Below are 21,750 nucleotides of genomic sequence, written 5' to 3'. Positions count from 1 at the left end.
CCTGAGCTGGCAGCACCTTTTGAAGTTTTTGGACATGTCCTGAGATGTCCGATGGAAAGGCAGTGCCCCTGGAACACCTGCCGGCTGCTGAAGGCCCTTGTGCTGCCCTGTCTCCTTCTAAAATCCTCCAAGGACTCATCTCCTCCAAAAGTTGATGTCCTCTTGCCAGGAAGAGATCAAGAGGAAAATTTTACAAGGATTTCTTCTTTATTTGCTGCCTGGGACTCTCCCATCATAACACGCTTTCTGATGATGGCCCGTTCCCCTGCTTCCTACAATGTGCAGGTAGGGATTTATGCAATTCCAGGTGCCAGCCTCATTTTAGAGATTAATCAGAGATAATGTCTCACAAAGAGGTTTATTGAGTTCTCCGAGTTCATTCACCAGCTGTGAAGTGAAACATCCGAAAACAGTTTTTGAATACTAAGTTCTCCCTGGCAGCAGCACAGGAAAGGAAACACTGCCTTTTTGAGGTACTTATTCTGCTGGGCAGAGGCAGCTTCATGTGAGCAGCCCTGGGAGCTGCCATGCTGGGGTTTTAGCTGCCTGCTGCCAGGCTGGCACCCCAGCACATCTCCTGGGCACACAGGCACAGCCAGGCTGGCACCCCCAGCACATCTCCTGGGCACACAGGCACAGCCAGGCTGGCACCCCCAGCACAGCTCCTGGGCACACAGGCACAGCCAGGCTGGCACCCCCAGCAGCAGCACAGCTCCTGGGCACACAGGCACAGCCAGGCTGGCACCCCCAGCACATCTCCTGGGCACACAGGCACAGCCAGGCTGGCACTCCCAGCACATCTCCTGGGCACACAGGCACAGCCAGGCTGGCACCCCCAGCACATCTCCTGGGCACACAGGCACAGCCAGGCTGGCACTCCCAGCACATCTCCTGGGCACACAGGCACAGCCAGGCTGGCACCCCCAGCACATCTCCTGGGCACACAGGCACAGCCAGGCTGGCACCCCCAGCAGCAGCACATCTCCTGGGCACACAGGCACAGCCAGGCTGGCACCCCCAGCAGCAGCACAGCTCCTGGGCACACAGGCACAGCCAGGATGGCACTCCCAGCACATCTCCTGGGCACACAGGCACAGCCAGGCTGGCACTCCCAGCACATCTCCCGGGCACACAGGCACAGCCAGGCTGGCTGGTGCTGCTGGTTTTCTTCTTGGTGCATGGCTCTCTTGAACAGAGGGCACCCCTACCTGGGCTGGAGGAAAGGGGTTGCAATTAGCAAACTGTCTTTAAAATAATCCTCCCATCAGCAGTTGGGCAGGTGGCTGTGCAAAGGCCTCTTGGTATGCAAATGTCGGCCATGAGGAGATAATTATTCTGCTCTCCCATCTCGAGCACGTTCCTACCTTGCCAATGGATCGTTGTACTAATTTTTATCTCTGTTGCACTCAGCATAAAATGCCCACAATGCATTTGTGTTTTCACACAGACATTGAGCTACATTAGCTGGGAAGAGCCCATGTGGAAATCCACAGCTCTGAGGACAGATTTTGGCAGATGATTTATCCTTTCCATCAACATGCTACAGCAAGTCCCCTGTGAGGCATGAGGGCCTTTCCTCTGGGATACACCACTGGGGAGGACCCAAGAGGATTATCAGACAAGCTGTGGGTCTGCTGACAGATGAAACCAGCACTGGGAGATAAAAGAAACAATGGGAAGGATTCCACTGATTGATAAATGGAAAAAGATATTTGCTTTTACAAAAAAACTTGAGGTCTGCTGATAAACGAAATTAGACATTGAGAGATGAAAGAAACAATGGGGAAGAGAAACCCCTGAATTCTGTAAGAATTAAAAATTAAAAGGGAGGGTTATGCATTAGAGGGGAATCTTTGGGATCAGGTGTATTGGGGAAGTCTGAACCTCTCAAGTGCCTCAGAAATGGGGAAAGAGAGAAGGGAAATGTGGCTGGGAAATTGGGATAAAAAGGAGGCTGCGTCCTCCAAAAATCTGAGAGATCCCAGGGGAAGGCCCCATGGCCTCTGCCTTTATTCGAATAGAGCCAAAAAGGACTCCTCTGTCTCCTTTTTGGACATAAATCTCTGGTGTTTGTGGATTAATTTTCCTAACAGCATCTTCATCACTTACTTATTTATTTATACTTTGACATCCCTTCCTTGGAGGTGACTTTTCTGCTATCTGCAGGATTTTTCCTTTAAAATTGCCCTCCTAACAACATCCCAGCAACAGGACTGCTGCTTCTCCATGTCCTGATGAAGAGCTTGTAGACATTTGTTTGCAACTGCCTTTTGTTGTAACATCGGGAAGCTCACAAAAAATCAGAACACAGAATTCGCTCTTCCCTGTGACTGGTCTTTGTCTTCAAGCAGCTGTAAAAGAGGGCAATCAATAAACCTTGCCAGGGTCTTTTTAATGCTTTTTGAGCCATTATGGTCATAATGCTTCCTCAGGCTGCCGTGTCAATACACTCGAGACACTGAATATGTCAAAACCACATAAAATCTTTATTAAGATGAAATTAAATGGGCAAGCCCAAATCAGCAATTTAAATGGATATTGTTCTTCAAGGATGCCAGACCTAAAAACCAGACACAACTGAAGAATTCAGGGCATTCAGTTAGGATTAAATTGGTGTGAAACTCAAACTTTTGCCACAGCTCCCGGGCAGGAGGAATTTGGGAGGACAAGAGTTGCTGTCACGGTGCTCTTGACACCTGCCCTATGCTTTCTATCACAGCATTGGCCTGAGCTAAAAAAGTGAAGCAAATCTGGGGCAGGAGGGAAGAAAACAGTTATTGGCATGAAAGTTCAGTCTGTCTCTGCTCATCAAATTAACCCAGACTGATCCAAAGGGAAAAAAAAATCCTTATTTATGTATGGTTGCAGGTGACAGTGCATGGAGCTGCACTGGGTGGCACAGCAGAGAGTCCATCCTCGTGCTGTGTGGCCCTGGTGGGTGGATTTCTTCTCCCAGATCCTGCCAAGCCCTTTTGGGCCCTCTAAAGTCACCAGAGCCGTGCACACACGGAGAATCTGGCGGCAGAACCGTGGGGCACTTTCAGCTCAGTGACTGAACCCTCCTCCAGCCTTGCACGGAGGCTGCAGCATCAGAGATTTTCACCTGCCAAAAGAAGGTGAGGACAAGCAGGACATGTGAGAGCTGCCAGGACCTTGGGAAAGAAAAGCTGCAAGCTGGAGCCCCACTCAGCACCCCCCAGCACACAGCTGAATGCAGCAGCAAAGGCTTCGGCTGCCGTGGGCTGTGTGCCAGCCCCAGGAGGGTAAAAACCTGTGGGTCAGCCCAAGGCAGCGAGGAGGTACTGCAGGTACCTCCTGCTGGGGCACAGGAGCTGGCTCTGGGCTCTTTCCACACACAGTGTCAGACATGCAGCTGTTCAAGCCCTTTGCTGCCCCTGTGCCCAAATTTTGCACAGCAAGACAATACCCAGGTGGGCTTGTCTGGGCTAGATGCATTCCAACAGCCTGCATGGCTTGCTCTGCTGCACCTGGGAGCTCCTGCTTTGCAGTGCCACAATGCCTGGGACATGAGTGGGCTTGGCCCAGCCCTTTGCCACTGGCCAGCAGGTGATATCAGCTCCTCTGTGCCTGTGCAGGACTGGCCAGTTTGCTGACCCTTGGGACCAGCCTGACAGAAGGGTTCAGAGGCTCAGCTTTTGCATCTCCAGAGGGTGCCATGACTCTGATGTGCCCTGCAAGCCACAGGGTGGACCTGGCTCCTCTCAGGGTTGTCACGTGGAAGGAGGAGCAGCCTCAGCACTGACCAGTGGGTTGGTAATAGGTAGTTCAGCACCAGCCTTGTCCCCAAAGCACCACCAGCCTCCCTGCCAAGGGCACGGCTGCCTTGTGCTAGTGGCCCGGTTCTGATGGCAGCAAGGGACACCACCCCTGTGGATTTTCCACTGGAGCACAGGGATCCCTTCTGCATTGTAATTGTGCAGCTTCTGCTTCATCAGGTGGGATCCTACAGCTTGCCAGGAGGATTTCACTGTTCACAAAAGAGCTCTTTTTCTTCTCAGCGGAAAGCTGAAAAATTGCTCGGTTCCAGCCTATTTAGTTTTAATTGTTTCCTTTAGTTCTCATTGCCCACAGCAAAATATCACCTTCCCCTAACAACCAGCCAGGCTGGGAGCCAGCCACCCTGCCCAGCCACTGTGCCAAGGCTCCTGCTGGTTCCGTGGCTCCCGGGAGTCCTGTCTGTGCTGGCAGGGCTGGATTTTGGGGAAGAGGCATCACCCTCCACAGGCAGTGGGCAGAGCAGCTGCACTGCTGCTGCTGCTGGGCTGTCACCAAGGGCTTTGCTCTGGCTCTCTGCTTTCCCAGCCAGCTCAGCCCTCCCTGCTCCCCTCTGGCAGCTGCTGAGGAGGGGCCAGCACATCATTCCTGCTCCAAGGTGGCTCTGAAGAGAAAGGTGCTGCTGTGCTGCTGAGACAGAACACCCTGCACACGGAGCCCTGGGGATGTTGAGCAGCAGAAAATGAGAAAAGCCTCTTCTCTCTCCCTTCACCAGAGTGGGCTTCGAGCACCTGTGGCTTTTTGGGAATGATGTGGTGCATCCCAGGTGAGCATCACCTCCAGGACCTCCGCTCCTGCTCCTAACGCCACCCTTCCGCAGCGACACCCCCCTCCACAAAGACAAAACCTCACGTCAGCAGTAGAAAGCAGGGTCTTGCAACCTCAAGAAAAACCTGTGGGGACTCCTAAACCTTCTTGGAAGTGATGGGACTAGGAGGATAAAGCAATATTCCCTTCCCATGCAGGCCGCCTTCAGGTAGCACAGCCAGACACCCCCAAGCAATCTTAGCAACAACTCAGGCTCAAGGGAATATTCATGTGTTCCAACAGAAGGCCAGGATACAGGGCTAGCTGTCAGGGTGAAACAGGACAAAAATACACCCAAGCCATCAGAGTAACCCACCAGATGACTGATTTTATCCCCAGGATAAAGGATCTCTGCATCAGGGTTCAGTCTGATGCTGGGCACTGCCTCAGCTGGCATGTCCCAGCCTCCGGGGTTCACAGCACCGTGCCAGAGGTTTCCCTGAAGGTTTTCCTCTGCTCAGCTCTGGGGAAGAACTACAAAACAAAGGCTCATAAATTAATTACCTAAAAGAGCAGCAGAATGTTATTAGATACTTGGGAGTTAATTGCACTGATGCTAATCACATGTATTTTAAAGGAACCAGCAGAGATGTAATATGTAATTCCACAGGTATTCCAGAATAATTTAGCAATTTAATTAATTTCTGCTAATACCTTTTAAATCACCTGCCTAATTTCCTGAGGGAAAGGGGGAAGAAACTTTTCCAATTGGCTAAATCTGTTACAAACTCACTATTTTTTGGCAAAGATATTGTTTTATTTCTCAGTGGATTTAATTAACATTAGAGTTATCCCTGGGTGACAGGGTGGCCAAGCAAGACTGCGATTGCCTGGTTCTAAAATTGGAAGTCTGGATCAGGGATGGTTGAAGTGTTTTGGACAGACTGTGATGGGCTGAGAAGATGGAAACTGAAATGATTTGTGGATTTAGGTCAAATTCAGTAAGCAGAGCCAGGGGAAAATGTGGGCGAGAAATGTAAACAGCACCAGGCATTTTATTCCATCTCCTCAAAACGCAACATTTTGTTTAGAAAAGGCAAAAATATCTCATTTCAACACGTTTGAGATGCAGGTTTTCTGCTTGTCTCCTTGTGCCTCCCCCCAGGGTAAGGCAGCTGAGACGCACCCAGCCTTGGGGCAGCCCTGCAGCTGGAAAAATTATTTCTTTCCTTTCTGGGCCCACTGCCCAGTGAGTGCAGGGCACAGAACCTCGGGATGGCACTTGGGAGTCCAGGGGAGGCAGACAGAAGCAGAGACAAGAGATTTGGGCTGAATGAGAGCTGAGTCCCACCCTCCCCATGCTGGCAGAAAAGAGACCACCAGAAGCCATTGCTCTCACGGGGCTTTTATTGTCCGGCTGGCCCTCGCCTCCCACCCTGCTGCCCGTGGCTGAGCCCCTCTGCACCACCCACGCCTGCAGAGGAAACCCCAGCCCAGCTCATCCCCAGGCCCAGCCACCTGCCTGGGGCAGCACATTCATCCCGGCTCTTTTCTGGGGTTTGCTGGGGTTTTTTGTTTGTTTGTTTTTTTTTCTTTTTTAATATTTATTTTAAAAATATAGTAGCTGTGGAAAGCAGCCCTCTTTATAAATGCTTGATGCCAGAGTGAAATGCATCCTCACCGTCCTTGTTCCTAATCCCTCCTGGGTGCCCCTGCCTGCCAGCAGCAGTGCTGGGGGCTGGGGAGGCTGCTGGGGCTGCTGCAGGCAGGGAGGCTCTCCATGGCAGGGGGAGAGAGAGAGAGAGAGAGAGAGGGACCCTTCTAAAAATAGAAATATTGTGCTGAGTCGTTTGGAGTGAATACATAAAACACCAGCATTAGATTAGCTGTAGCTTGTCAGATATTGCTCCTGGCAGAGTTGGTGCAGGCTGCTGGTGGAGGCTCAGTGCTCCTCAGCCCGGGCCAGGGCAGGCAGGCCAGCCCCAGCCCCGTTCCCACTGCAGGGCTCTCTGCTCTCTCCCACCCCGAGGACACTGCCCCACAGGGCAGCCTGAGAGCCCCCGGAGCTGATATAAATAAGAAACTGTAAACACAACCATTGGAGATAAGAGACATCTACGATCACAGGGTTTACTGCTTGAAACGTCCCACCCTCCCCCCCATCCACACCCCTATGCCCTTGTCCCCACCCCGTAAAAATGTCTCCAGTAACAAAACCTTCGATCCAGGCTTGGAGTAAAGGTGAGGTGCTCGGGGAGTAAAAAGGGACATTGCAGCCTTAGCAGTCTTTGCTCGGGAGGGGAGATGGTGGCAGGAGGGGGAGAGAGGGTCAGCTGGTTCAGGTCCTTTGCAAGTCCATTTGGTTTGTCTGGAGCACTCCTAGGGTTGTACCTGAGATGAAGACGTCTAGAGGACACTCCATAGCTCAATCAGAACGCTGTTGGTGTTTCTGTGCCTAGGAGAGCCCTCGCTGCCAGGATTTGTCTGTCGTGCGTGCAGTGGGCAGCAGGAAAGCAGCGCCCTCCCTCTCGGCTCGGCACGGGGCCATCGGAACCAACGCCGGCCCGGGGCACCCCTCATGTGTCCAGGATCTCGCTGGTGGGCGACGGCTCGTGGGGGATGCCCTGTGCGCTGTGCACCGTCTGGTTGTGCGAGAGGGAGTTCTGCTGCAGCTCCAGGGCGATGGCGTTCTGCGGGAACTCCTTCACCTGCCGCTTGTACTCCAGGAAGGTGCATGCCTTGGTGGCGATGGCGATGATGTTCTTGCCGATAAAGATGGTGGAGACCCTGCTGTCCTGGAACAAGATCATGTTGATGGCCCGGATGAAGATGGTGACGATGTTGATGGTGACCAGGCTGAGGACGGGATAGAGCATCATTTTTTGCGGGGCAATGTGCTCCCCTTGCATGCTGATCTCACTGAGCGACACGCAAGGCAGGATCAGGAGGAGTATGTAGCAGTAGAAGAACATGAGCCCCTCTGCCCAGATGGGCAGGCCGGTCCTGTGTGGCTCCCACAGGTTGGCCTGGATGTCCAAGATATCCAGCAGGTCGAGGGCCACCCAGAAGAGGCGTCCCCGCAAGTCCTCCTTCTTCCGAAAGGTCCGTATGTACTCCATGCTGTCCAAGGCCACCAGCACCAGGTAGAGCCCCGGCACACAGATGGAGAGCAGCAGGGTCAGAGCTTTCCGGGCCACCGTCTCCAGGTTCTTCTTGTCCGCTTTGTAATTCTGAAAGATGAAATACAGCTTGATCTCCAGCACGAAGATGTAGAGGAACCACAGGATCATGGCATAGCCCCGCTTGGCCGTCTTCACCTCGGCGCCCACCCACACGGCCACGTAGCGCAGCACGATGAGGAAGCAGATGTCCCCCACCAGCACGATGATGCAGACGCCGATCTTGCGGGGCCCCTGGTTCTGCTCCACCAGGTAGGCGTCCATGAAGGCCATGCTGGTCATGATGACGATGGTGGTGAGGCAGACGTGGCGCCTGTCGGGCGGCGGCAGCACCATGGTGAGGCGGGCGGCCCTGCGGCCCTCGGCGCTAGGGGAGTGCTCCCGCCGGCGCGGCGCAGGGGCGCATCCGCGGCCGGCCCAGGGGCCCAGCGCCGCTCTGTCCCCCGCCGCCGCCCCAGGGAGAGGTGCCTGCAGGAGCAGTGGCTCGGCTGGCAGCCCCACTGTCCCGGGGCTCGGGGCTGCCCCTGCAGACCCCACGCCGGCCCTTCGCCCCTCAGGGGCCGTGCCCTGCAGGCACCGTGGTTCTGCCCCCAGCCCAGGGCTGGCTGAGCAGCCCAGCCCCAGGCACCCTCCACCACCAGCAGCCAGGGCTCACGGCTGTGCAGGGCCTCCTGGAGGAACGTCCCTCCTCGCTGGTGGGTCCCCCATCGCTGTCAGGCTCTCCGGCAGTCCTATGGCACTAAGACGCTTCCAGGCTCCGAGCCCCAAATCCTGGTATAGATCCCTGGAAACACGGCAGGTGGCAGGGTGGAAGGGGAGCTCTCCCTGGTCCCAGTGAGATCCCAGGTTCCTCCGGGGTCTGGGGGGCTCCTGCTGTGTCCTCACAGGCAATCCCCTTCACGCCTATCCCCAAAAGGCTGTGCTGGTGTCCTGCTGCTCCCAGCTGTACCTGCATCCCTCCATTCCTGCAAAAGATAGCAAAGAGCGAGCGTTAGGGTCCCTCTGGGAGCTGACCACGGAACGGCGGCATTGACAACAGCTCCAGCACACCACAGCGAGAGCCGGGCTCCCACCAGGTGCCATCCCACCACGGGGGCACCCAGCACACCCTGGGCCTGTGTGTGAGGGTGCAGAACAGCTTTTCACTGAGCACAAGCACAGCACGGGCTGTCCTGCAGGGATCGCAGCCTGCTGCCCTTCCATGGGCTCTGCCTGTCCAGAATTCCTCAGCAAGCTCACGGCCTGTGTGCTTCTGCTGTTCCAGCAGCACTGACACAAAAACACAACCCTGGTGGGGACACACAGGTTCACAGCATTCCCAGCCCCAGGTATCCCTGCTCCAGCAGGGACACAGACCCACAAGTTACTGCAGAGGTCCCAGCCTGGACAGTTTGCTTAACTACAGCCATGGGATTCTACCAGTTACTGAACAGCTCTCAGGGTGTGGGGCACATCTCTCCTCGAGCAGGGCTGAGATCAGGGCTGGCACATGGGGAACAGGGCAAAGCTGTCCCCAGGGTGTCATCATGTCCCAGCAGCTTTCTGGACTGGTTCAGCTGCTCGTGGACACAGCTCCTCCTCGTCATGCTGTGCTTGCCTAATTAATTTGTTAATCTTTTCTATGCAGGGAATGCACTCCCAGGAATGAACAGGTAGGTCCCAGTGCATGCAAAAATGTCATTGAACTGCTCTTGTGGAGACAGACCCTGGTCACAGCCACAGAGGCTGAAGGGAAGAAGCCAAACTCAAGGAGGTGTAAGCCATTAAAAACCTGCCCTACTTTGCAGCTGCTAATGTTTATAGGGCCTCATTTAAATAAAAGCTGGATCCTCTCCGGCTTCAGGGAGACAAGAAGAACAAAGAAAAGAAAGTGGGAAGCCAGATGAGTCAGAGCCAGCCCTGCCTTGAGCCTGAGTAGGTGGACAGCAGGGATGCATGTACCTGTGCCCTGCTTTACAAAGGATGTGGTGCTCAGCAAACGTTTGCAAGGGGCCTTAAGGCTGCTGCTCCAGCCAGGACCCTCTGGATGCTCTTCTGAGTCTGCCACCAGCAAGAAAAACTGGCATGTTATTTCTCACGCAGGAATTGCTCAGAGAGAAACCAAAAAGAAGTAGTGGGAATTCACGAGAAATGCTGCATGGTGCTTCCCAGGCAAGGCAGTTCCTGCAACCCCACTCACCAGCGTGGCTCTCTGCAACAACTCAGAGCTGCCATTTGGGGCTTCAGTTTGCTCCTTCTTCAGGTTTCGGATAAAAATATACGGTCACTGCTGTAACTGCCTCAAAACTCATGCCAAGTTTCACAGAGGATTTATAGCCAAGGATAGATAATTCCAGATAAATTAGCTCTTTCAGGAGGGAATGGTGGCTTTTTTTTTTTTTTCTTCCACCCTGTAAGTATTTATGCCTTCAAAAGACAGCGGTTATTTAAAGGGCAGTGGGTTGCATCACAGCACGGTAAGGTTTGGAAGCAGCTTGCTTGTAAATCCTGTCCCTGTGCCCTGGAGTTCCTGGTGTGCTCTGGGGAGCTGGGGGAAGGCACAGCTCTCTCCTCATGCCTACATGAAACCAGGCAGGAAACCCTTGGGAGGCGAGCACCCAGGGCACCCAAAGGTGTCAATTCACAGCGTTTACAGCGGCAGCCCACAGGTCGTTAACCACCACTGATGAACAGATAGTTTTCAACAAAAAAAAAACAGGCTCAAATGACAGATCCTTCCCCGGTGTCTGCTCCTGAAGGGCTCAGGGCAGCCCGGGCTGTGCTTGACAAACATTTGTGTATTATTGCTGAGTGGAGCGTGCCTGGGTTCGTCCGGCCTTAGTGCACCGAGCTGTAGGTGACTGCTGGGGATGTTTCACCTCAGAGACACCTTTGGCTCGCTGGCAGTTGCAGTTAGGCACTCGGAATGAGCCCAAGCAAAGGAGAAACTCAGTTTACCTCTAGTGGAAAAAGTTCAGGCGATGGTGAAGAGAAAGAGAGCGGGTTCTGCCAGAGAGTTAAATCCAGAGTTTATTCCAAGGTGACACAGTTCTGAATCTCGGTAACAACTCCAGCAGACCCCGACCGCATGGTTCCAGTGCCTTTTAAACTCACAGGGAGGGGCGAGGGAGAGGATAGGTGAGCCACCGACCAGGTGGGAGGGGGAGGGTCTCAGGGGACAATGACACCTGGACAGGCCAATGACCCCAGGTCTGAGAAGCATCTTTTGAACTTCTGACAATCACACGATGCCCTTGCTGGAATGTGGAACTGGACAGACAGCACTTAGGAAGAGGGCAGGGGGAAGGGAAGGAGGAAGCAGTCACAGCTGAGGGACAGGATATAACTTCACACCACAACATTTGTGGTGGTGACCTTTCAGAGGGGAGGAAGGACTGAGTCACTGGGCTCAGGCACTGCTTCCTCCCCAGTCACATCACGCACTGGCCAGGGTGAGCACCTCTCTTGCCTTTCCCGAATTGTTTCCAAGCACTTGCTGCAGCGTGAGCCCCTCTCCTGATTTCCCAAGAGCTGGTGTTTTCCCCACCCCTCACAGCCCTGATGCTGGAAAGAAACACAGAGTCCTTTGCAGATCCATGGAGCAGAGCTTGCCAATGTGAGTGATGCCTGACCAGCCTGTCGGGGAGGGGGCACATAAAACTCTCCTGGCAGGACTATTAGAGAAAAGAGGGTCGTTTTTAAACAGCCATTTCTTGGTAACTTTTAAATGGCCGCATTGGACAGTACATTCAGAAGCTGCCTGAGAACTGTGCCGAGTAAGCAAGACAATAACCACTTCCTTCCTGCAGGAATTCCTGTAAAGAAAAGGCAGCCCACCTGAACATAATGGGCTTGGAGCGCTATGATGTCAGTGAGCCAGCCTGGTAGCTTCCTAGAGAAGGGATCTAACAGCTTTGGCATCCCTCTTGGTGTCAGGACTCCCACAAGCAGGTGATGAAGCGATGCTTCAGTCTTGGACACTACAGGCCTCCTTACCAGGACAAAATTCAATCCCTAATTGCTTCTTCTCCTCTCCTTCTACCCCACTCAAACAGCTTCATTGCACTGGAGTGAGCAAATGACCTCAGTGACACTCAGTGTGTCACCAGCTGAGAAGGCAGAGCCCAAGGCCAGCATCCAGCCCCACCAGTGAAGGCCAGCAGCAGGGAATGGCAATGGGGAGCAGCAGCCTGTCCCCTCTCCATCTCTGGGGTGTGCTTGGGGACACCCCATTTCCCAGCCCAGCCTGCCCCTTCCCAGCTGCCCTGCAGGATGGGAGAGGCTCCAGTGGGAATGGAGGGGGCTGCAGATTTCCTGGAGAGACTCGGGGGTCCTGCAGATGAGTCCAAGCGTGGCTGAAGGGCAGGGTTTACACTCTCACCGCTGCCCTGCTTCCTCTGGCACTGAGGGGAAGGAGCAGCATTAGTGCAGCCAGCCCTTGCCCTATTCCTCTGGCGCCTCTAATCTGTCTCAGAAATTATTTCTTGGTCTTGCACTTCTTTTTCCTGGCTCTCCCGGATGCTGCAGAGCACTCGTGGTTACCCAAGGACGTGCGGCCACAGCCTTGCTCCACCACCAGCCCAGGCAGTCTGGAAGAAAACCAAAGTGTGCTTTTGCCTGCGATGCCAGTGGCTAATTGCGGTGATTAATTACCGCTGCCTCTGCCCTTTCAGGCCACCCATCACAGCGCCCTCCTCTCCTGCCTCTGCCCAGCCCCTCCCGGCACAGCAGACGGAGCTGAGGGATGCAGGATCCCACTCCAACCCCCTCTCCCAGCCCAGGAGCCACAGCTGCAGACAGCCTGCAGGGCTCCTGGAGCCCCTGCAAAACATCGTCATTAACGACGCTTCCCAAAGCCCAGCTCTACCTGGCAAATTAATTTAAATTATTTATGTAATTTGGATCCTGTCTATTTTAAAAAAGGGAGTGAGACAGAAGTGTACACAACGCGCTTCCCAGGTAATTGGGATGCCGCAGTGCTTAAAGCTTCATTTGCACTTTAATTGCTTTGATTTATTTCAGTTTTCCCGAGTGTGAATCCAAAGCTCCCCCTCACTTGGCCCTTCAGCCCTCTGGAGAGCTGCTGCTCCACCAGGGCCTTCCCCCACCTGGCAGCATGGACCAAGAGCAGGCGATGGGCACAACAACCTCTGCTCTGGACTCCAGGGCAGCTGTGGCAGAGGCACCCAGCGATGGCACCACTCCCTGGCAGCTGTGGCAGAGCCACCAAATGATGGCACCACTCCCTGGCAGCTGTGGCAGAGCCACCAAGCGATGGCACCACTCCCTGGCAGCAGGCTGTGCTCCAGGGAGCCGCAGCCAGGGGCCCTGCTCTCGGCAGAGGCTGGGGACAGGGAGCTGCTGTTCATTGCTTACACCATTTGTGACTCCCTGAACCTCCTGTGACTGTGCACCACATTAGGATGGGGCTTGCAGCAGGGCAAGCTCTGCAGTTGACTAAGAAGAAACTCCAAACCAGCCTGTCCTCGAGCCTTTGATGCTTCTGCTGCTGGTTCAGCCTCACTGACCTGAAGGCTGAGGTTTCACCTTGCCCACCCCGGGCAGTCCCTGGGGACCATCAGAGGGAGGGAGGGAGGATCACAGAATCACAGAATAATGAGGCTGGAAGAGACCTCTAAGATCATCAAGGGTAACCCATGCCCTAACACCTCATCCAGACTGTAGCACCCAGTGCCATGTCCAGTCTTTTATTAAACACATCCAGAGATGGTGATTCCACCACCTCCCTGGGAAGAGCATTCCAATACTTTATTATTCTTTCAGTGAAAATTTTTTCCCAATATCCACCTATCCCTTCCCTGCCGTAGCTGGAGACTGTGTCCTCTGGCTCTGTCAGTGCCTGGAGAAAGAGACCAACCCCACCTGTCCACAGCCTCCCTTCAGGAAGCTGCAGAGAGTGATAAGGGCACCTCTGAGCCTCCTTTTCTCCAGGGTAAACAGCCCCAGCTCGCTCAGTTGCTCCTCTCAGGGTCTGTGTTCCAAGCCCACCACCAGCCTCACTGCCCTCCTCTGGACACGCTCCAGAGCCTCAACACCCTTCCCAGCCTGAGGGGCCAGAGCTGGGCACAGCACTCGAGGTGCAGCCTCACCAGCACCGAGCACAGGCGAAGGATGACCTCCCTGCTCCTGCTGGCCACGCCATTCCTGATCCAGGCCAGGAGCCATTGGCCTTCTTGGCCACCAGGGCACACTGCTGGCTCGTGTCCAGCGGGCTGTCAGCCAGTGCCCCAGGTCCCTTTGTGCCTGAGCAAGGGCAGGACGCCCTACCCTGAGGAGCAGGGAAGGTGGCTCTGGGCAGCGGCTGTGCCCCGCCTCCTCCAAGGCAGCACCGGCCTCTCCAGCACATCCTGGCAAGGAAATGAGATTGAGGAAGATTCTTCCGGACTCTGCCCACTAATTGTGTCTGAAGGAGGAAGCAGCCCACTTGCTAATGACTGCAGATAATTTACTGTGTAGGCCCATCAAGAGATGGAGAAAGAGCTGCAAACTGTTCCTAGAACCCGCTCAAAATAAACAATGCGATGTTAGAGAAAACCAGCTCCTGCTTACACCAGTGAGCACATGAACTGTGCTCTCCTGCTGCAAACACCCTCAGTCCCCTTTGGGGTTCATTTCAGCCCCCTTTCCCAAAAGCAAGCACAAGCAGAAGGCACCAGAACTGTTGCCTGAATAGGAAAAAAAAAAAAAAAACCTACCCTCTCAATCACATCACTTTGGTGACGGGGTGGGGAAATGCTGCTTGCCCAAAGCAGAGCCCTGCACAGGCTGGCTGCATTGACAGATGGATGGATGGACAGATGGCCTTTTTGTTCCCAGTTTTGTCCCCCACAGCCATCCTGGTCAGGGCTCTCCTGCTGACACAGGCAGCGGCAGCTGCTGGGAACATCTCCCCATTCACAACCATGCTGAGTTTGATGATATTTGACAGACATGTCAGAAAAAAAAAGTGCTTTTTTACATGTTTCTGGCGTTTAAAATAGTTAAAGGTAAATGATTTATTTTGACTTGTACATAAATTGTGAAATTGGAACACTACATTTTGACTCTACCAAAAAAAATTTACAATTTTCCCAGCAAAATGCTTCTGCAGAGGAATGTCTTGGCATTTCCAAGTTGGGTGCATTTTCAAGATTTTGATCTAATCTGGACCAAACCCCAGATATAAAAGCATCTAAATCCCCCACGGTTCATTGGTTTGTTGCCAAAAAGGGCACATTTGGCAAACATCTGTCTGAATGTCTGTTTGCCACAGTGAGAGATGCTCGTGGAATTCAGTGGAGTGCAGGTTCTGCTCTCAGAGTTATCCCCACCCTCCTCTCCCTACTGCAGGCTCCTTGCACTCTTTATCACTCTTCAGCAGAGCTTTGCCCACTGCTCCTGGGGCATTTCCCTCTCTGCTCCCTCGGGAGTCCTCCTGGCCTTGCTGCTCCTCTGCCAAACCATCAGCATTTTCCCTGCACCGCTGCCCTCCAGTGCCTGTGCTCCTGCAAATGCAGGACTTGCCCCTGCTGGGGGAATTTGACCCAACCAAACTCTCTTTTTGGTTTGTTGGTTTGGGGTTTTTATTTGGGGTTTTGTTTGTTTGTTTGTTTTTCATGCTTCACTTTTTGGGAGATGCTGTTGGATTTTACACGTTTCCTCCAGCATGCCCCAGCTCACTCCAGTGGGAGCTGTTTGAGCTAAAAGCAACACCCTCCCTGGTCCTGTCCCTGCCCAGGAACCGTTTGGCTTTCCTCTGAAGGAGCTGTGCCATCCTTGGGCTGGGAACAAAAGGAGTCCTGCCCCAGGCATGGCAGGGCTGAGAGTGCACCTGCAGCTCGCAGTTGAACAAATCACCCCACTAAAATCCAGCAGCACACCACCAGCTCTGACCTCTGCTGGATAGAAGGGTCTCCATCTCCTTCTGGCCAGGCCCTCCTGCACAGAAAGGCCTCACTCAAGTGGTCAACAAGTTTCACCTGCACACAAGGACCACAGCTTGGATTTTTCCTGTGCCATCAGTAGGCATGAATTCAAACAGCCAGGAGCAAGGCAGGCCAGGAGCACAAAGCTTGGATTTCAGTAGCCTGAGGATGTACTTTTGTGTGTGACTCACAACTATGTCCTCAAATAACCTCCCTCTGTCAGTGCTGGGGGAAAGGAAATCATGGAGCCAGAGCAGAGTCCTCTCCCCCACTGCCTGCTGGAAATCCCTACAGATGGAGGATGGAAAGCTTCCTCCTCTTGCTCATCCTTGTCCTCACTCTCCTGGGGTGCTGGCAGAGAGGTACAAACTTTCCTGAGTGCTGCTCCCAGCACCCTCACCCAATCCACTGGGTGCCTGAGAGCAGGTGGGAGAGGGAATCAGCTAATTAAAATAAAATGAAAAACTGGAGTGTGAAGCTATAAATAGGAGAGTGCTGGGAGTTTCCTGGTGCTAAAAACATGCTTGTGGGGAAGGAGATGCTGGAAGCTCTGGGGCAGAACTCTGGAGATCTACCAGGGGAGGTGCATCTGAGAGCTGCTGGCACATCGTGCCTGTGAGAGGGGGCTCAGCCAGGGATGACTCTGCAGCACGGGCTGAAGGATCAGGGCTGGCTTGCAGGCTCCTGTACAGACCTGGGCAGAGTCACTGCTGGCTCCTCTGGCCTGGGCCAGGCTGGCTCTCAGACTGAAGGCAGCAGGAGAGGGAGCTCTCCCTCTCCCCTCGTCCCCCACACCATGCAAGGAAAGGCTGTGGGGAAGTGCCTGGTGCAAGGAAAGCAGGGCAAGCTGCAAAGGGAGAGCTGGGAGGACAAGGAGGTCTGACTCCCAAACTACAGTCCTGGAGAGCTCTGCTCTACTCGATGGTGAGGGCATTGAGGACTTTCTGTCTGGGGTGGGCTGTCTGTCTCTGCCCCCACACACGCTCAGGATGGCTCTTGCACGCTGGGCTTCAAAAGATGAGTCTGGACGCTAGGTTTTTTCGGTCTTCAGTTTGTTTATTGTTTCTTATCTACAAAGTCCCTTCTCTGCCTGAAGGATCTGACCAGCAGGGCAGCCAAAGGCACTCTGCCCACCCCCAAGGCAGTCACATCTTTTATAACAAAAACTACGTATATCATATTTACCTTTTATCCCCAATACCTATCATCTTCGTCACCAAGTACACCCTCATCCCAGACCAATCCACAAGTGCCAACACCACCCCAGAAGATGGAAGACAGGAAGAAGAAGGAAGAGCCTGGTGGCACACCCTGATTCCTCCATCTTGTCTCCATAACCCCCCTATACCAAAACCCCAAAATTTGTAATTCACCCTATAATAATATCTTCCCTTCACCATTTACACCTGAGTGGTTCTCGCATGTTCCATCTCCTCATACATCGGTGGCACATCTCTAGATGGATCAAAATCAAGCCACCAAGTGCTTTTGGCAACATTCCAGGACTCCCGAGCCCCCCAAGGGTTCTCTCGGTAGCTCTGGACATCAGGAGTGATGTGCTGAGCTCCCACATTTCTGCACTCAAACAGCGTTTGGGAGGTGCTGCTCCAGCACCTGTGCCAGGGTGGCAGGACAGCCAGAGTGTCTGGGGTGTCCTGCTCTCACAAGAACTCTTCCTGCCCTTGGGGCCCGAGGTGAGCAGAGGGCCTGGCTGCCCGAGGAGGGGAGCACTCAGCATCACAGAGCTGGGGAGGTGCTGCAGAGCCCAGTCAGCTGCCACACAAAGCAAGTGGCATCTCTGCCCTCCCTGGGAGTGGCATCCAGCTCGTCCCTGCTGCCAGGCTGTGGTGGCACAGAAACAACTGTGCCCCTGTTATTCCCTCTGCCCCCAGCACAGGGTTAGTGGAGGTGGGATGAGCTCAGCAGGCTGCTGCTGCTGCCACCAGTCTGGCCTTTGATTAAGAGTGATTGCTCTGCTCCTAATTAACAGGAGGCAGCTGCTGGCTGTTCTGGAGGAATGGAGAAGCAGAGCCCAGGGGCTGTGATGAAAGGAGAGTGTGTCTGCTGGCTCCCACTGAGCCTGGCACGGCCATCCTCTGGCCAGTCACACACCTGGGCTGTGGGATGTGCCCCTGGGAGGGACCCAGCACTGCCAGGGGTCAGCCTCTGCAGGAGCAGCAGATGTGGGGCAGCCAGACAATCCCTGGGGTGTTTTTGCTGCTCTCTGCCCTCCCAGGGCACCCTGAGGTGGAGCTGCTGGTGAAGCCTGCCTGGATCCCACAGGGTTCATTTCTCAGTCTGCCCCTCAGAGACCCTCCTGAGGCAGAGCCTCTCCTGAGACAACAGGTCTCGTCCTCTGGTGACCTGTGGCATTCTGCTGCTCCCCTGGGTTCAGGGCAGCCATCTGCCCTGGGAGCAGGCATGCTGCTACTCAGCCTCTCACCCTGACAGCTGAGCCAGCTCCCCAGGAGAGGAGAAGGCATCTCAGCTCCCTCTGCTCCCCAGGGCAGTGACTCTTGAGCACAAGCAGGGTGTATCCCAGTAAAAGCTTCACCATTAACACCATGCCATTTTTCTGAATGGAAAGCTCACCTCAAAGCCTTGTAATGCAGGGACAGCACACAAGACAGAAGTGCTGGGTAGCTTGTGAAATCAAAGGACCTTTGCCTTGCCATACAACTGCTGAATTTATTTTGGCAAGGCTGGCCCAGTGTTAATTATTGATGAGAGTAGCTCGACGCTGGTTGTCAGGAAGCCTTAGCAGCCTGAGAACTCCTGGTGGTGCACCCCCAGCAGACAGCTGGGAACCTGTTTGAAATCACAGCTGGGGCTGCTGGTGCCACAGGGGGGAGGTGGGCCTCAGTGTGTTCTGCTCTGCCCTTGCTCTCCACCATGAAGTCCATGCCAGGGCCAGCCCCTTCTGGAACAGGCTCTCTGCACTAAGCTCGAGGTCACCCTCCTCATCCTGCCCCTGCCTCAGCCTCTGGGATGGGGCAGTGCTGGCATCTGCTGCTCTGGCATCACCTGGGAGATGACACTGCACCCATCTGACACAGTGCAAGAAAAATAATGGCAGCCCTGAGGTCACTGGGAAGACACTTCTCTTCCTCTGGTTTCTAGCCTTCTCTCTACCAGCCATCCAATAGATCTAATAAAATCTGTCTTGTTGATGTCTAACTCAATTCCAGCACCCAGAGACCAGGCTCCTTATATCCCTCACAAACCCAACCAGCTCCCTCCTTGGCATATGAGCCAGGCCAAAGGGCTGCTGCAGGCCACTCCAGAAGAGAGCAACCACCTGGGGCCAGGACTCACTCTCCCAATCAATTATATGTTTATGGGTTTTCCTTGGGTCACACTTAATTGAGCTTTTAGCTGCTTCAACACCGTGGTCAGAGGCAGACGGTGACTTCTAGGCTGAAGTCTGGGAACTAAATGAGGGGCTTTGAGTGTCAGCTCAAAGGAAAGTCACCACAGCACCTCCTGTTCATAGCTGGGAGCCAGGCAGGAGCAGTGCTGGGAGCTGCCTCAGCCCCTTGAGCATGTGCCAGCCAGCATGCAGCAGGAAGGGCTTGGGGGGCTGAGACGAGCACGGCCTGGGGGATTTGAAGTAATAACTTGTGTATTCCAGCATTCCCTCTCCTCTACATCCATCCCCAGCCAGGTGAGGACGATTCCACCAGAGCAGCTCAGACCAGCCAGGGGTCAGACAGCGCCTCAGAGGTGTGTGCTGCTTCTTGGGACTAAGGCTTTTGTTTGCACAAACTTGGCTTTTCAGGCTTCCCTTGCTAATGAAATTCTTTCCTTCCTTTAAAGAAACCAGGAGCCCGGGCTATGCCCGAGGTGTGGGGAGCTCCCAGATTCCTCCTTGCCAGGTCCTGGGTGAGGAGGAGCTCAGAGGGGAGAAGGGCTCTCCACCTGACAGCACGGCCAGGTCCTGTCCCCCAGGAGGATGTGACAGCTGGCTTTGCTGTGCCGAAGAGATCAAATATTTACGGCTGCTCTCTCCAGCTTCCCGTTTCAAGCCACAGTGACTTATTTGTTACAAATTTACATGCATGCTTAAAGACATCTTTATGTTCCTCCTAAGTATAAAAGGTGTATTTCTCCATGGAGCATTTTGCCAGTCAGAATCAGCCACCCCATCCAGTATGTGACTGCGGTTGTGCCCGGCTTCAGTGCTCATTTTCCTCTTGCTAATGATTATCATTATATGAAGAAAAATGGGTCATTTACAGCGGTTTCTCCCCAAATAAAAGGCTGTGGGATACAGGATATCATTAAAATTCTAAACCTGACTTCCAACCTCAAAAGCAGGCTCTTGCTATTTGGGTCTCTCTGTGGAGAGGGAGGAGGGGAGGTGGGGAGAGGGCGCACGCTGAATGTGCTTTGGCCATGAAATCTCTGCCTGACGTGCACTGGCACAGAGGCCCCGGGGCTGAGGTTATCTCTGCTGCTCACACTCGGGCTCCCTGGCTGGCCCTGGAGGGCAAAGGCTGCCTCCCAGTCTCTCTGAGCTTTCTCCCGGCCAGCACAGCCCCAGGGCTCCCACTGCAGCCACGCTGTGCATGGGGCAGTGCAGCCAGAGCAGGAGTGCATTCCTGCCATAAAAAGAGCAAGTCAGCTCCTGCCAGAAGGACGTGGCTGGGTGAGGTCCCTGCACAAGGGGAGGCTGGCGAGCTCAAAAGCTGGTGCTTGGACAAGGGAGAAAGCAGGATGGAGTGCCCAGACACAGCAGCCCTTGCCCTGCCCTGACCCACTGCTAGGGCTGAAACAACCCCTGTGAGAGTGTCACTGCTGGCCACCAGCCCTTCCCACACCCCTGTCCCCCAGCTGCAGCTGTCTGGGCTGGAGGAGATGCTCCCCCAAGAGCTCTGCCCGTCTCCTCAACCCCAGATCCAGGCTCCCAGCAGCAGGGTCCCCACCAGGCTTGGGGCTGACTCCTTCCCTCCTCATTCCTGATGACAGGAAAATGTGCCCTGTCCCCATTCAGTGCTGGCTCAGCATGTGGGAGCAGATCTCCCAGCTCCTGGCGCTCTCCATCCCTGCTCCCCAGCAGCATGCTGCTGCCCCAGAGGCTCACTTCCATCTCCTGGCATCCCCAGAAGGGGCTTCACGGGCAATGTTTTGCTTGGAAAGGCTGTGCAAGCCTGAAATTGCTGTGTACAGAGCTGTAAGGCAAAGCTAATCCATTTTGCAGCTCAGCCAGCTGCTGAAAGATGCTGTTTGAGAGTGACGAGCTGCTAACTGTTTTCCTCCCTTCCATGAAATGGGAGGGACAAGGGATATTCAGAGGATGAGAGGCAGAGACTGACCCAAAATGGCTAATTTGGAAGCAATTTTTAAAAATGAGACTTGCCCGGAATTGTTAATTTTTGAAGTCATTCCTCTGCTCAGAACAGACTAATTTCTCATTCTCCTTTCCCGCATTTGAAATCAAAATGTGCATGGGAAGCTCTCCTGCTGCTGATCCCAGCCAAGCAGCCAGGCCATGGCTAACACCCAGGCTCACCCAGGCTCCTGGGAACTGCCACTGCAGCCCATCCCCAGCTCCAGGTCACAGCCATGGGGCCGTGAGGGTGCCTCACAGCTGGGGTCTGGGGTGTCCCCAGGGCAGCACAGAGCATCTCCCCTCCTTGGCAGAGGTCAGGGGTGTCAGAATGACGAGTTAGTTCTGGTCTGGCAGACAGGCTGAAAATCCAATACAAATTATTTCTGTTTGGCAGTCATTTAATTATTTTCACTTGGGGTTTTGAGCAAAATAAAACAACTACAAAGAGTGGCTAGGAGCAATCCTGGGATGCTTTGCTCAGCCTCAGAAATATTTCCTTTCTCTCTGGGGTCACTTTACCCTCCTCCATCCCTCCCCTCTGCCGATAACTTTAGATTGCATTTGCAGCAGCAGATGGCTTGGACTTTTCAGGAACAATGAATGTGGTTTGCTAGAAAACTTAGATCCAGGGGAAGAGGATTCAAACCTCACTCCCAACTGATGCCAAACAAAGGGAAGAGCAGTAAAATTCCTTTATACCCACTAATGGCCACAAAGTCATCACACATATTCTCCCCCACTGGGAGGGAATCTCTTGCCTGGGATAGGGGGATGAAGTGTGGAGGGGAGCAGA

The 21,750-nt window shown here is 54.0% G+C and overlaps 1 protein-coding gene across 1 annotated transcript in view; it reads right to left on the bottom strand.

Annotated features, from left to right (window-relative positions):
• Window positions 1-6,716: 6,716 nt before the first annotated feature.
• The window catches only part of TMEM121 (transmembrane protein 121), a 37,808-nt gene continuing 22,774 nt past the window's right edge, over window positions 6,717-21,750 (bottom strand). Inside the window, exon 2 of the mRNA XM_059854814.1 lies at window positions 6,717-8,686. Coding sequence (XP_059710797.1) covers window positions 7,119-8,057 — 939 coding nt within the window. The 5' untranslated portion in view covers window positions 8,058-8,686 and the 3' untranslated portion in view covers window positions 6,717-7,118. The remainder of the gene's footprint in view (window positions 8,687-21,750) is intronic.

Source organism: Haemorhous mexicanus, chromosome 9 (assembly GCF_027477595.1).
Source record: "Haemorhous mexicanus isolate bHaeMex1 chromosome 9, bHaeMex1.pri, whole genome shotgun sequence".
NCBI classification, from domain to species: domain Eukaryota; kingdom Metazoa; phylum Chordata; class Aves; order Passeriformes; family Fringillidae; genus Haemorhous; species Haemorhous mexicanus.
Note: the sequence above shows the minus strand (reverse complement) of the source record. Positions and strands in the feature narration are given on the sequence as shown.